Raw genomic sequence first — 16098 nt, forward strand, 5'->3', positions numbered from 1 at the left:
GCCCTTTGGAAAGCAAAACATCCCAGTGAATCAATCACTGCTCCAAACCAAGGCGGCCGTTCATGAAAGCAATCCCAGCCACTCACAGGGTTGAAGCAGGGGGACGGTGAGTTTAAGGGCAGTGAGGACTACACAGAGAGTTCAAAGCCAGTCTGAGCGACATAGCAAGATGCTCTCTCGAAACCCAAGGGCTGAGGATATAACTCGGTGGTAAAGTACTTGTCTAACGTGCTCGGGCCTTGGGTTAAGCCCAGAGCAACGTAAGGGGTGGGGGGTGATTTGCCTGCTAGGTGTGGTGGTGCACACATATGATCCCAGCACTCAGTAGGCAGAGGTAGGAAGATCCCCACTAGTTCAAGATCAGCCTGGGCTAGAGTTAGATCTACCTCGAAAACAAAACAAACTAAAAAACAAACAAAAAAAAAAGAGGTAGGAGGATTACAATGAGTTCGAGGCCACCCTGACAATACAGAGTGAATTCCAGGTCAGCCTGGATTAGAGTAAAACCCTACCTCAAAAAACAAACAAACCAAGACCTTGTAGTAAGAAAATACAGAATAGGGCGCTGGAGGGATGGCTTAGCAGTTAAGGCATTTGTCTGCAAAGCCAAAGGACCCAGGTTCAATTCTCCAGGACCCACATAAGCCAGATGCACAAGGGGGCACATGTGTCTGGAGTTTGTTTGCAGTGGCTGGAGGCCCTGGCGTGCCCATTCTGTCTCTGTCTTTGTCTCTCTCTCTCTCTCTCTCTCTCTGATTCTCCAGATAAATGAAGCTTAAAAAAAATAAAAATGTTAAAAAAATCATCTGACTGGTGTGGCATACACCAGTCTTCTAATAAAAAGAAAATACAGAATATCTTTGAGATCTAGAGCTGCATTTATAATTACTTAAAATTTAAATTTAATGTATTTATCAGAGAGAAAGAAAGAAACAGATAAAAGAGAGAGAGACAGAGACAGAATGGGCATGCCAGGGCCTCCAGCCACTGCAGACAAATGCACCACCTTGTGCATCTGGCTTATTAGGGTTCTAGGGAATTAAATATGGGTTCTTAGATTTCGCAGGGAGGAGCCTTAACTGCTAAGCCATCTTTCCAGCCCATGTGTGTTTTAAATTTGATACAATCCACTGAAAAGATTTAATCAGGGACTGGAGAGATGGCTTAGTGGTTAAGGCATTTGCCCACAAAGCCAAAGGACCCAGGTTTGATTCCCCAGGACCTATGTAAGCCAAATGCACAAGGGGGCGCAAGCGTCTGGAGTTCAACTGCAGTGGCTAGATGCCCTGGTGTGCACATTCTCTTTCTCTTTCTCTCCCTCCCTCCCTCTTTCTCTCTCTCAAATAAACAAATAATGTTTTTAAAAATTTTAATCAATAAACTGGACTTCCTCAAAAGGTTACAGGTTAGCTCTAAGGAAGATTCTCTAAAGAGGAAAAAAAGTTCAGCATGGCCGGGCCTATGGCGGCGCCTGCCTTTAATCTCAGCACCTGGGAGGCAGAGGTAGGAGGATCATGGTGAGTCCGAGGCCACCTTGAGACTTATAGTGAATTCCAGGTCAGCCTGGGCTAGAATGAGACCCTACCTCAAAAAATAAAAAATAAAAAAAAAGATTCAGCCACCTCATAGTGACTTACATGTGACACCTTCCTTTCTTCCTAAAATCTGTGCCCAGGCTGCCTTTCCAGTTCACCCGCGCTGCCCACTGCGCCGGGGCACACGTGTGACCTGCTTTTCTGTCCTGCTGTCACGGACAGACTTGAGGGTCTGCACCTTTTCCCGGGCTGCTGTCTGGCTGACCAGCTCCAACAGCCCTCAGCCGCCGTCCCTCCTCCGAGGCCATCACCCGAGCCTGTGCCAGACCAGCGCGGCCCGACGCTCAGCACCGGCGCTCAGTGGACTGCTCAGGCGCAGGACCTTCCTTCCCGTGGGCCCTGGCACGAGGTGCCCTCCCTGACTCTGTGCTGTCTGCTGTACGATCCGGGAATTTCTAACTCTTACGTCAACTTGGAGCCGGTGGCCCTCGGGCCCATTCTACAGACGAGCGGGGTGACAGGAGGAAGTGACGCGGAGACAAGCAAGGCCCAGTGCACCCGGGGCTGCTGCGTCCAAAAGGGAGAGGGGATCCCTGCGCCCAGGCACCAGCCCACCCCCACCCCAGGCAGGCGTCCGCCCATGCCTACTTGAGCTCCTGCAGCTCCCGGCTGACGTCATTCTTCTGTCTCCGAGTGTCATCCAGACTGCGCAGAGCTTCTGCCAGCTCACTGACGGCCCGGTCTCGCTCCCGCCTCAGGCTGTCACACAGGGTCCTGGTAGAGAAGACAGACGGCAAGGTCGCTGTGAGGGGCAGAGGGGCTTGTGGTCTGTGGCCAACAACAGCCTGATAGCTTCCTCTCCCAAACACTGGGGGCATCCGCCTCATCACCACATGCATTAAGGGTGCTTGGGGGCTGGAGAGATGACTTAGCGGTTAAGGCACTTGCCTGCAAAGCCCAAGGACCCAGGTTCAATTCCCCAGTACCTACGTAAGCCAGATGCACAGGATGGTCCATGCTTCTGGAGTTCATGTGCAATGGCTAGAGGCCCTAGCACACCCATTCTCTCTCTCTCTCTCTCAAATAAATAAGTAAATTAAAATTTTAAAAAATGAGGTACTGGAGAGATGGCTTAGCGGTTAAGGACCCATGTAAGCCAGGTGCACAAAGGTGAGGCAAGCGCAAGGTTTCACATGCCCACTAGGTGGCCCAAGCGTCTGAGTTCGACTGCAGTGGCTGAGGCCCTAGCACACCAATTCTCCCTCTCTCTAAAAATAAATAAATAAATATTTTTTAATAAAAAGAACACTTTGGACTGCACTGTTACCCCTCCAGGCCAACTCACAGTGTGAACCAAGTAGAGAGACACCTGCCACATCCCAATGCCCACAGCTCATTCTAGACGCTCTTACATGTGCCAGTGAGCAAGGCTCACCCTCAACACACTCACTGTCCTGACGAGGGTGATGGGGAAGCAGGGGGGCTCTCCCCGTAGTGAAGCCCCAGCCCACCATGCTTGAGTACCCACCACGCATCTCTTAGCTGCCCACACTCGGGGCTTTCAATAAACAGTCACCATCCCTCCCACTGCAGCCAGGCGGGGGGAGGGGGGGGCGTTCAGTCAGGACTCGGCCCTGGGCCGGTGCAGCTCTGTGAGGGTGCAATGCAGAAGCCTGCTGGGGCTCCACAAGAGGGGTCCAGGCCACCTCTGCCACCTACAGAGGACATGTGGCCCAGCAGCAGGAAGATCTCTGCTTTGCCCCCTCTCAAATAAGATGTGCCCAGACACTGGTCCCCATGCCACTACTTCCCTGAACTTCACTCACCCCAAGAGCAGAGCCCAACTCGGGATGCCCATCCTGGAGAAACATCAGAGCAGGAGCAGACCAGAGCACCCACCAGACCTCAGTGACAACCCCCACCCCCAGCCCACAGAGGACCCGGTGGCCACCTCTACCTCCACACCCTCCCTGAAGGGGGACAGGTCGCCCCTGCACAGCCACAGGATGTCTCCCAGAATCCACTCCATGAGTGACTCACTACGCAACCACTACCCCAGCCACCCCTGGCTCCGCCCCAGCCCAGGATCACATCCACGACGGTGGACTTCTTTCCTCTCAAGATCCTTAGGAGCCTGCCATCAGGTACCCTGTCACCCTCAGCCCTGCGACTCTCCTAGACCAAGCCCCAGCCACACCCATGCACCTGCCCTGGGCGCACCACACGAGCTCTCTCCACCTCCAACGCCCGACGTCCCTCTTCTGCAGAGATCACACTCGTGTTTCACATGCTTTTTTTCTTTCTTTGCCCTAAAGCAGGGTCTCACTGTAGCCCAGGCTGACCTGGAACTTACTCTGCAGCCCCAGGCTGGCCTTGAACTCACTGTGACCCTCCTTCCTACCTTAGCCTCCCTAGTGAAGGCGTGCACCACCACATCATGTTTTTTGTTCACGCGGCACCCCGAGACCCGCTTTTGCTCTGAACACCCCATTAAGCCCCTGGCTGAGGCCATGGACGTCACCTGCATGTACTGTCCTCCTTTACTGTCCTGCTGTGTAGGTTGCCTGGGGTCCATGCCAGGAACCCCAGGCACATATGAGCCTCTCCCCAACTCTCTCTGTTTGAGGACCCAGAATGCACTGTAAGTGCCTGGACGATACGCAGAAAGCACGTGATTCCCTGGGAAGCCTTCAACGTAAAGAGGCCGGGCTTGATCTGGACAGTACACACACCGGTTATCGAGGGAGAAGTGAGGCAGGAAGGAGACACAATGGAGGATTCCAAAGCCAAGAAGCCAGGCCAGCTAGGCAAGGAAGGGGAAGCCAAGGTCCCTGAATCCAGTGCCAAGGATTATGACTCTCCCGACAGAACTCAGCGCGTATGGGGAGACGCAGACCCTCACCCCACCCAAGGGCACCCGTACCGGATGCTGTCGCGCTCGGCCACAATCTTGTCCCGCTCCTGAAAGGCCCAGTCCCTCCGGCACTTGGCCACATCGGCCTCCTGGAGGGCTTCCTTCAGCTCCTGGCACAGTGCCTTGCACTGCTTTCGAAGGGTTTCCACCTCTTTGTTGGCTCGGCCGGCGTCCATGGTCACTGTATCTTTCATCTGGGGGCAAAAGGCAGGCGAGAAGAGGGTTACTGGTGAAAGGTGAGGCTGAGCTTCACAGGAGACCCTGAGCCCGTGCCCGCACACCTGTCGGGCACTAGCCCCCCAACAACCACACGACTCAGCCAGAGTCAGACCGCAAGTGGCATTTGGTGAGGAGCTCCACACCACAGACTCTCTCAGCCCCACACAAGCCTGGGCGTGAACCCCAACCCTGCTCCGCCGCTATCTAGGTGACTGGGGGGGGGGTAACGTCTCCCAAGAGCGCTTTGCTCTGCCCCACCGCTTTCCTGGCGTGTATCTTACAGAGAAACTGCTACAACCCGCTAATGAGAACAAGTGACGAAACACAGTGATGACATGAGGCAGTGAAAGGGCTTCAGGGCCCTGTCTCTGCAATGCTGGCGCCTGTAATCTCACACAGAGAATATGTCTAAGATTAAAAATAGGCCGGTGTGCAGCTCAGTGATCGAGCACTTGTCCGGATGTGAAAGACACTGAGTTTTACTGTTAGCACCCCCCCCACCCACACACACACACAAAAGAGCTAGAGAGAAAGAGACAGAGAGAGAAAGAAGGAAGAAAGGAAGGGAGGGAGGGAGGGAGGGAAGGAGGGAGGGAGGGAGGGAGGGAGGGAGGGAGGAAGGAGGGAAGGAAAAAAGAAAGAAAAAAGGAAGGAAAGAAAGAAGCAAGCAAGCAAGACTGGGTGTGGTCTTTAATCCTAGCATTTGGGAGGCAGAGGCAGAAGGATCAACATGAGTTCAAGGCCAGCCTGAGACTACATAGTGAATTCCAGGTCAGTCTGGGCTAGAGCGAGACCCTACCTCAGTAAAACAAAATAGGGCTGGAGAGATGGCTCAGCGGTTAAGTTACTTGCTTGCAAAGCCAAAGGATCTAGGTTCTACTTCCCAGAACACACGTAAGCCAGATGCACAAGGAGGCACACGCATCTGGAGTTTGTTTGCAGTGGCTGGAGGCCCTGGAGTGCCCATTCTCACTCTCTTTTTCTCTCTCTACTTGCCTATTTCTGTGTATCTCTCTCTCAAATAAAATTTTAAAAATAAAGTAATTAGCCAGCATGGTGGTGCATGCCTTTAATCCCAGCACTTGGGAGACAGAGGTAGGAGGATCACTATGAGTTCAAGGCCACCCTGAGACTACATAGTGAATTCCAGGTCAGCCTGGACTAGAGTGAGACCCTACCTCGAAAAAAACATTAATAAAGATGAAAACACACTATGATTTTGGCTGGTGAGTACTTTGCCTATCTCATTTGTATAAAAAGTAGAAGTTGCTGGGCATGGTGGCGCATGCCTTTAATCCCAGCACTCGGGAGGCAGAGGTAGGAGGATTGCTGTGAGTTCAAGGCCACCCTGAGACAACATAGTGAATTCCAGGTCAGCCTGGGCCAGTGTGAGACCCTACCTCCACCCTGCTTTCATACAGGGTGGAGGACTCATTTACTTTGGGGTGTGTGTGTGTTATATGCATGTGTGTTTATGCATGAGGGCCACATCTATGTGTGTGCAAACGTGCATGCACATGTGTGTACTTTTAAAAATATTTTATTTATTTGAGAGAGAATGGACACACACCAGGACGTCTAGCCACTGCAAACAAACTCCAGATGCATGTGCCACCTTGTGTATCAGATATTACATGGGTACTGGGGAATCAAACCTGGGTCTTTTGGCTTTGCAGGCAAGCTAGCTAACTAATAAGCCATTTCTCAAACTCACAGTGATCCTCCTACCTCCGCCTCCCGAGTGCTGGGATTAAGGGCATGCGCCACCACGCCCGGCTTGACCTTATTTTTTGAGTCAGCCTCTCCCTGAACCCTGAACTCACCCACCTGGCTACACTAACGAGCCAGCAGGACCTAGGGAGCTTTCTGTGTCTATCTCCCCAACACTGGGGTTAATCACACGCTACTCGGCTTCTATATGAATGCTGGGGGTGCAAATCCAGGTCCCCACGCTCGCACAGTAAAAACCATAGTACCGAACCACCTCTCCAGCCTCATTCGTTGCTATTTTCAGAACATCTGTATTTTATTATGAAAAAATTGTAAGCTAGGAAAATGGCTCAGCAGTTAAAAGGCACGTACTCCCAAAGCCTGCTGATCCCCAGCCACTCATGTAAGCCAGGTGTAAAAAATGGCACAACTGGGCTGGAGAGATGGCTTAGTGGTTAAGCGCTTGCCTGTGAAGCCTAAGGAGCCCGGTTCGAGGCTCGGTTTCCCAGGTCCCACGTTAGCCAGATGCACAAGGGGGCACACGTCTGGAGTTCGTTTGCAGAGGCTGAAAGCCCTGGCACGTCCATTCTCTCTCTCTCCCTCTATCTGTCTTTCTCTCTGTCTGTCGCTCTCAAATAAATAAATAAATAAATAAATAAATAAATAAATAAATAATTTTTAAAAAATGGCACAACTGTCTGGTGTTAATGGGCAGCATCCAAAGGCCCTGGCGCACCCATATATACACATGCAAATAGATAAATTTTTTAAAAATACATTTAGTGGTCTGGAGAGAGAGCTCAGTGAACGGTTATGGCACTTGCCTCCAAAGCCAAAGAGCCTGGGTTTGATTCCCCAGTACCCATGTATGCCAGATGCACAAGATGGTGCAAGCACCTGGAGTTTGTTTGCAGTGGCCAGATGCCCTGGTGTGCCCATTCTCTCTGTATCTGCCTCTCTCTCAAATAAATAAACAAATATTTAAAGACGCATTTAGCAATCACATTTCAGATCACATTGGCCAGCTATGGGGGCACACACGTGTAATGCTAGCACCTGGGATGCCGAGGCAGAAAGATTTCCAAGACCAGCCTGGACTAAACAGGGAGACCTTATCTCAGAAAGTTAAAAAAAAAAAAAAATCACAAACAAAATCAAAATGCACAGTGGGTTCAGTGTTGGTGTTGGGTTCCGTGTGTTGTGTGTGTGTGGTTTTACACTTGAAACATGCTAGCATTCAGTTCCCCAGGGGGTCCTTGCCCTATGCTCGGGGTGATCACTTCGCCGAGTACGGCAGGTTCTGGGCATGGCACACGCATGGAGAATCAGTGCTGGGGGGGGGGGGGTCAGGCGGCATCCCCTTCGTTCCGAGGCGACCTCCACGCTGCTGGTTTCCAAGACAAGGTCACCTCAAAACATTGTTCCTCGGATGCGTTCGTGAAAACCAGGTAGGGGCAGGGGGGATTAAAAAGAAGTGCAGGAGCTGGAGGGATGGCTTAGCGGTTAAGGCGTTTGCCTGCAAAGCCAAAGGATCCCAGTTGGATTCTCCAGGATCAACACAAGCCAGATGTACAAGGGGGCACACATGTCTGGAGTTCATGGAGGCCCTGGCACGCCCATTCTCTCTCTCTCTCTGCCTCTTTCTCTCTCAAATAAATAAAAACTTTAAAAAAAAAAAAAAAGGAAGAAGAAGAAGACATGTAGGCCAAGCGTGGTGGTGCACACATTTAATCCTGGCACTCAGGAGGCAGAGGTAGGAGGATCGCTGTGAGTTTGAGACCAGCCTGAGACTCCATAGTGAATTCCAGGTCAGCCTGGGCTCAAAAAAAAAACAAAGAGAGAGAGACATAGAGAGAATGGAACTGAGGAGTCAGGACAGCATGACCTCTGTTCCAAGCCTTGTCATCGTTGAGGACAATGCGACAATGTGCAGTGACCTGTCCCCTGTCCCACTCACTTTGCTGAGACCTCCCTCTGACCAGCGCTTCCCTCCCCTCCCCTTGCTGGCCTGGAGCCTTGTCCTGCAGCCCTCGGTGACCCTCAGGCCCCAGGGAATCCTATGGTCCCTGCCTCGGAGGAGAGAGGCTGGTTTCCACAGGACTACTTGGCCAATCAAGGGACCACGAAGCATGACTCACTCACCTCCCCCCGCCCCCCCCATAGCAAGGGCATAGCCCAGTTGAGTACCCCACAAAAGGATAGGACACAGATGTGGTGGCCGTGTCCCTGAGGATACAGCTGTGGCAGCGGGGAGGACCGACCGTCTCCTCTATGTGGACGCCCGGTCCCCGGGGAGGGACCCCCACAGCACCACCTGCCGCTCTGCCTGACAGCTGAGCCCTGCTCCTCCCGGGCCCCGCGACTGGACACACAGCTGCGCCTGCAGGAAGGCGAGGGGCGGGGAAGCCACGGCTGCCAGGGTGGCTGCACTGGCTGTTCGGTGGTGCAGTCTCCAAGTGGGCAAGGGAGCAAGGACCCGGGAGAACTTTCCAGAGCTTCCCAGAGGGACCGCTCAGGGCCCCAGGCAGTTCCCCCACCCTTCATTAAGCAGGCCAGGTCTGGCGATGGGGGCCCACGAGCATGACCTTTACAACAGAGCCACCCAAGAGCTGGAGAGACGACTCAGCTGTCAAGAGTCCTCCCTGTGGGGGTCTGAGACCACTGAACTCGAGCCACGTAAACAGCTGAGTGTGGTTAGCAACACCAGGGCTTTGGCAAGCGGAGACCAGAGAATCACTGGGGCTCGTGAAACTGCCACACGCTCTGGAGTCACTGAAGAGACTGTCTCAAAAAAAATCAAGTGGGGCTGGAGAGATGGCTTAGCGATTAAGCGCTTGCTAGCGAAACCTCAGGGCCCCGGTTCAAGGCTCAGTTCCCCAGGACCCACGTTAGCCAGGTACACAAGGGGGCGCATGCATCCAGAGTTTGTTTGCAGTGGCTGGAGGCCCTGGTGCACCCATTCTCTATTGGTCTCATTCTCTCTCTGTCTGTCACTCTCAAATAAATAAATAAAACAAAACAAAAGGGCTGGAGAGGTGGCTTAGCTGTTAAGCACTTGCCATGAACTCCAGACACGTGCGCCCCCTTGTACATCTGGCTTACGTGGAGCTGGACCGGCAGGAAAGCCCCCACCAGGCAGCTGTTAAGACAAGGCAGGCTCCATCTCACCACCTAAGGACCCCGGTTCCAGGCTCGATTCCCCAGGACCCACGTTAGCCAGATGCACAAGGGGGTGCACGCATCTGGAGTTCGTTTACAGTGGCTGGAGGCCCTTGCACGCTCTCTCTCTCTCTCTCTCTCTCTCTGCCTCTTTCTCTGTCTGTTGCTCTCAAATAAATAAATAAATAAATAAATAAATAAATAAATAAAAACCATGAAGTGGCGAGCATAGAGGCAGCTGAGCAGTGCAGGGGGACACTTCCTGCTCTTCTCTGGCATCCACATGTGCACATGGGGACAACAGCTGCATACATATGTGCATATACCACACAAACACATATCACACGACCCTGCACATGAGACAGAGAGAGAGAGAAAGCCTCCCAAGGACTGGAGCCAATGGAAGACTCTACCAGTTCCTCGGACTTCTTGGTGCCACCACCTCCCCTTTCTGCCTCAACCCAGCAGCAACGCACGAGACAGAGAAGAGAGGCACAGAGAAAGGAGAAGTGCGGATGGGAAATGCAAGCAGTACACCCCGGACAGCTGAAGACGCTCTGTGGACGAGGGAGCCTCACTGGCAGGAAAGCCCCCGCCAGGCAGCTGTGAAGACAAGGCAGGCTCCATCTCAGAATGTCTCACCACCTAAAAGGCCTGGCCAGGCCTGGCCACAGGCCTGACTCCCTCTGGCTGGTGTCCAGTGGTCTTGGGCATGGAGCCAGAGGAGAGGAGTGGAGGATGTGGGTTCAGGCAGCTGCCCAGCGGGGGCGGGGCTGTGGTCCTCCTCTCCTGCCTGTGGACCAGGAACAAAGCCTGGAGAACATCCCAGCCTTGGCTGACGGGTGACCTGATGCCCAGCAAAGACCCCCTGCAAAGGCCGGGTGACCACAGTCGCTGCTGGAGGCAGGCGCGGGAAGAATGGAGTGCTCCTCAAGCTTCTCAGTGCACGTGGCCGTGGTCTGCACAGGCGAGGTCTGAAATCTTAAAACCCATCGAGCAGGAGTGCTGTCTTATCACAACTCAGTTGATGGGTGTTCAGCATTCCATGAACTTTTAGTATGGTGAATGTCTTGGTCATGCTCCAAGATTTTGGGTTTTTTTGGGGGGTTTTTTTTGGTTTTTTTTTTGGTTTTCTTTCCAGGTAGGGTCTCACTCTGGCCCAGGCTGACCTGGAATTCACTATGTAGTTTGAGGGTGGCCTCAAACTCACAGTGATCCTCCTACCTCTGTCTCCCAACTGCTGGGATTAAAGGCGTGCGCCACCACGCCTGGCTGGCATTTTGTTTTCTTAAATTGGTAATGATGGCATCTTCCCCATCCAACCCCCAATAATCACATGCTCAGGTACCAGAACATGAAAAAGAGACAATGAATGGATTGTCTAGGACATAAATCAAATTCTAGTGCCTTGACTTACTAGGTGGTCCTTTAGCCAGGAATGGTGGCGCACACACCTTTAATGCCAACACTCGGGAGGCTGAGAAAGGAGGTCTGCTGTTAGTTCGAGGCCAGCCGGGGCTACAGGGTGAGTTCTAGGTCATCCTAGGCTAGAGATCCTGATTCAAAATAACAAATAAATAAACAAGTGTTCCTTGGGCTGGGGAGATAGCTCAGCAGCTCCCAGGTTTGATTCCTTAGTACCCATGTAAAGCCAAATTCACAAAGTAGCTCAGTTGTGTGGAGTTTGTTTGCAGAGGAAAGAGGTCTTGGCGTGTCTCCCTTCTCATCTCTCAAATAATTTTTTTAAAATATTAAGTTTTGCCCTGCGTGGTGGCACATGCTTTAATCCCAGCACTCAGGAAGCAGAGGTAGGAGGATCGCCTTGAGTTCGAGGCCACCCTGAGACTCCATAGTGAATTCCAGGTCAGCCTGGGCTAGAGTGAGACCCCACCTCAAAAAACAAAAAAAAAAAAAATTAAGTTTTTTAAGTTGTTTTATATAATGTTCTTCTCAAAACCTTCATCAGGGCCAGGCATGGTGGTGCATGCCTTTTAATCCCAGCACTTGGGAGGCAGAGGCAGGAGGATCACTGTGAGTTCAAGGCCACCCTGAGGCTACATAGTGAATTCCAGGTCAGCCTGAGCTAGAGTGAGACCCTACCTCAAAAAAAAAAAACAACAAAACAGTACTTCATTAGGGCTGGAAATGGCTTAGCAGTTAAGGCAGTTGCCTGTGAAGCTTAAGGACCTGGGTTCAACTCCCAGAACCCACATAAGCCAGCTGCACATGGTGGTGTGTGGGTCTGGAGTTCATGTGCACCGACTAGAGGTCCTGGCATGCCCATTTTTTCCCCGCCCCTTTCGCTCTCTCTACCTCTTTCTCACTCTCTCTAATAAATAAAAATAAATTTTAAAAAAATTCATCCAGGTAGGACTAGGGGCGTAACTCAGTGGTGTTATGAGCAAGGCATGGGGTCTGTCCTCAGCACCTCACACACAGGGTACACACACACACACACACACACACACACACACACACGCCATGTGTCATCAGGGTACACGCTTCGTTTCTTACTGGCCTTCACCTCAGTGGTTTTTTTTTTTTTAATTTTTTATTTATTTATTTGAGAGCAACAGACACAGAGAGAAAGACAGATAGAGGAAGAGAGAGAGAATGGGCGCGCCAGGGCTTCCAGCCCCTGCAAACGAACTCCAGACGCATGCGCCCCCTTGTGCATCTGGCTAACGTGGGACCTGGGGAACTGAGCCTCGAACGGGGTCCTTAGGCTTCACAGGCAAGCGCTTAACCGCTAAGCCATCTCTCCAGCCCTCGCTTTCCGCTTTTCAAAGATCATTTGGACATCCAGCTTACCACTGACCTCCACAGAAAAAGTCGACAAGAGGCATGGATCAAGAACGGCTTTGGGGGCTGGAGAGATGGCTTAGCGGTTAAGCTCTTGCCTGTGAAGCCTAAGGACCCTGATTCGAGGCTCGATTCCCCAGGACCCATGTTAGCCAGATGCACAAGGGGACTCACGCGTCTGGATTCGTTTGCAGTGGCTGGAGGCCCTGGCGCGCCCATTCTCTTTCTTTCTATGTGCCTCTTTCTCTGTCTGTTGCTCTCAAATAAATAAATAAAAACGATTTAAAAAAAATTTTTTTTAGGGCTGGAGAGATGGCTTAGTGGTTACGCACTTGCCTGTGAAGCCTAAGGACCCCGGTTCAAGGCTCGGTTCCCCAGGTCCCACGTTAGCCAAATGCACAAGGGGGCGCACGCGTCTGGAGTTCGTTTGCAGAGGCTGGAAGCCCTGGCGTGCCCATTCTCTCTCTCTCCCTCTATCTGTCTTTCTCTCTATGTCTCTCGCTCTCAAATAAATAAATAAAAAATTTAAAAAAAAAATTTTTTTTAAAGAGCTGCTTTGATGGGGAAAATAATCTGCTGTGCTCCAGACTAGAGGGCCACAGTATGATTGACAGGACAGAAAGCAATCTCACGGCTGTCCACCACCCCCAGGAGGACAGACCTGCACCATTGTTAACAATGAAGAGAGGCTGGCCCGGCAGGCAGCACGCAAGGCCCACGCTGCTTAGTCCAGAGTTGCAGTTAGTGAAACCCCAGCCTGCGGACCCCCTACCCCCGCCCCAGGGAGTGAAGCGTTTGGAACCAGATTCCCCAGGCTCCACAGTGCACTGTCCCGGCAAGAGCTCGGGGCACCTCCGTGAAGGAACGGTGACCTGTACAGCGCATGTGCGCCACCGGTACAGATGCTGCTGGACTACTCGTTCTGAACCCCGCCTGACTTTCACAGGCGAGAACCCGGTCTTGGGAGCTTGCCCACAACGAGCGCGTCTGAGCCATCGCGGACTTTCGGCACAAGACGGTCTGTGGTTACTTCCGTAATGGGCTGAACCAGTGTAGGTTCAGATGCGATGGCATCTGCGCCTGTCCTTTAATGGTCCGCCTGGAAGCCCAGGACTGCGGCCACACACACTCTACGTTTTCTCCTCTGGAGCCCAGACTAAAGCCAGACGCCAAGCAGGATCTCAGCAGAGCCCTGGGGGGTATGTCACAGCCCAGCCAGCCTGTGACCAACAACGAGAATCCACGACCCATGTCATCTATGCCCCCCCACCCGCCGCGCCCCAGGACCATCTTTCCTGCCGCACGACCGCCTACCTGTCGCAGAGCCTCCATCTCCTCACTGGCCGCCTTCTTCTCAGACGTGCTGCTCTTGAGCTTGGACTCGGCCAGCTCCACCTCTGTCTGCAGTTTGTCCAGCTCAGAGATGACCTGGTCTCGCTCGCTCATGATGAGTTTGTACTCGCTGTACACAGCGTCGCGCTCCTCCTTGTACTTCTCTGACTCCTTGGCCGTTTTCACCTGCTTGGTCCTCAGCTCCGTCAGCTCCGACTGGAGCAGCTCCATCTCCCACTGCAGGTCCTTGTTCTGAGCCGTGGCCTTGCTCAGCTCGTGGTGGACTGTCTCGAACCTGGGGGAGGAAGGCAGCTGGGACGTAGGAGGGGCAGGGACCTGCTGCGTCAGCTCTGGAGTGGCCACCACCCCTCCAGCCAGGCCCTGCTGGACAGTCAAGCATGAGGTTTCGGCTGGGCTCGTTCTCTGCAAGGAAGCACGGTCGCGGAGTGCTGGTGCCCTGCGCCTGGCAGTTGTCTCAGCCTTTGACAGATGCCACAGGCTGAGGTGAGGCCCGCGGGGCCAAGCCAGGCCAGGGTCGCAGCACAGGAGAGAGGAGCACGGCCTGAATGCGGGTCACTGTCCACCTGCTCATGCGCACACAGCCACGGGGTGGCCTGGCAACATGGGCAGCTGACCAAGGCCATGCCACCCACCAGGAGGCACCTGTGCCCCGCAGCCGGCAGTGAGACCCCGCCACGCTCGAGCAGCAGTTCCCACAGTGCGCGCCCAAGAGCGCGGACCCGCGCGGGCCCCAGCCCAGGACAAACAGCGCGTCCCAGAGGACTGGAGTCGGAAACGGTGCCCCAGGGAGTCTGGCACCCAGCACCACGGAGAAGGCCTGAGGGGTCCTGAGCAGCCGCGGCTGTCTACATTGCACTGGGCCGTTCCAAACCTGCGTCCTCCCGAAGAAGGCTTTTTATGGGAAACCTGTGGACACTTCAGAGAGCAGACGCTCCACAGGAGGGGACTCTATGGGACACTGCGCCAGGGTGGGAATCGCACCCCTGAGGGATGATGTTCTCTAGTAACAATGAAAGGTCTGGCTAGTCAGTTGACTCAGTGGTTAAGGTGCTTGCCTGAAAAAGCCTGACGGCCCAGGTCAGTTCCCCAGTACCCACTTAAAACCAGCTGTACAAAGTGGCACATGTCTGGAGTTCATTCGCAGCAGCAAGAGGTCCTAGCATGCCCAGATTCTCTCTTTCTCTTTCTCTCTCTTTCCCTCTCCTTCCCCCTCTCTCTCCTAAGCGGGTGGCTAACAGGAAGGTTTGTAGGGAGACCTCAGAGACGGGATGCTCAGAACACATCAGGTGGCTTAGATGACAGGAAAGGGACGTAATGTTAAGTGTTGAAGCAAAATGCTTCCTGGGCGGAAGGACTTGTTAGCTGAGCCACCCCAACACGCTGAGTTGCGGCCAGGAGCCACGCAGAACCAGAACCCTGCACAGTACGGGGAGCCCGGGGGGAGGGGCGAAGCAGCCCCGGCCTCGGCTCCTACCTCCTCAGGGAGAGGGCACACTGGTGCTGCAGCTGGATGGCCGTGTCCCTCTGCTGCGTCAGCATCTCCGTCTGCTTCAGCAGGCGCTGGTTCTCCTCCCCCAGCTGCTCCAGGCGGCTCAGGTCTGAATTGTGCAGGGCGACCTTCTCACTGTACCTCTTCCGCAGTGCGTCGTAGTCCTTCTTGGCCACCTCCAGCTTGTCCATGGCCGTGTCGTACAGCTTGTTCAGGACCTCGGATGACCCGTTGTGCTTCAGCACCTGGCACCAGAGGAAGTCAAGCTTACCAAGGGGCAGGGTGTGCCAGGCAGACAGGATGTGCCAGTAAGAGGGTCTCCCTCTGGCTTCTATGTCTATGACTAAGGCTCCTTTTTAAAAAAAAAAAAATCTATTATTTATCTATTTGAGAGCTACAGACAGACAGAAAGAGGCAGATAGAGAAAGAATGGGCATGCCAAGGCCTCCAGCCGCTGTAAATGGACTCCTGATGCACACGCCACCTTGTGCATATGGCTTACGTGGGTCCTGGGGAATCGAGCCTCGAATCAGGGTCCTTAGGCTTCACTGGCAAGTGCTCAACCTCTAAGCCATCTCTCCAGACAGAAAGGCTGTGCCCTATGTTCCTTTTATCCTCATGTAGGATAGTAGACCCACAGATAGACAAAGTCAACCTCAGAATACACACAGTAAAAGGCTTTCTCAGGGCTGGAGAGATGGCTTAGTGGTTAAGGCACTTGCCGGTGAAGCCTAAGAAGAACTCATGTTCAAACCTCCAGGTCCCACATATGCCAGACGCACAGTGACGCAAGCATGCAATGTTGCACATGCACACAGAGTTCGCTCCCAGTGGCCAAAGACCCTGATGCGCCCATTCTCTCCCTCTGTCTCTCTGCATCTTTATCTCTCTCTCTCTCTCTCTCAAAAGAATAAAGG

The 16098-nt window shown here is 53.2% G+C and overlaps 1 protein-coding gene across 2 annotated transcripts in view; it reads right to left on the reverse strand.

Moving 5' to 3' along the window:
• Dlg5 (discs large MAGUK scaffold protein 5) overlaps positions 1-16098 on the reverse strand; it is a 154387-nt gene that overhangs the window by 37880 nt on the left and 100409 nt on the right. For both annotated transcript variants that reach the window (XM_004657990.3, XM_045137245.1), the window contains exons 6-9: positions 15167-15426; positions 13654-13966; positions 4459-4643; positions 2184-2309 (exon numbers count right to left, since the gene is read on the reverse strand). In XM_004657990.3, coding sequence (XP_004658047.2) covers positions 2184-2309; positions 4459-4643; positions 13654-13966; positions 15167-15426 — 884 coding nt within the window. The remainder of the gene's footprint in view (positions 1-2183; positions 2310-4458; positions 4644-13653; positions 13967-15166; positions 15427-16098) is intronic.

Source organism: Jaculus jaculus, chromosome 18 (genome assembly GCF_020740685.1).
Source record: "Jaculus jaculus isolate mJacJac1 chromosome 18, mJacJac1.mat.Y.cur, whole genome shotgun sequence".
NCBI classification, from domain to species: Eukaryota; Metazoa; Chordata; class Mammalia; order Rodentia; family Dipodidae; genus Jaculus; species Jaculus jaculus.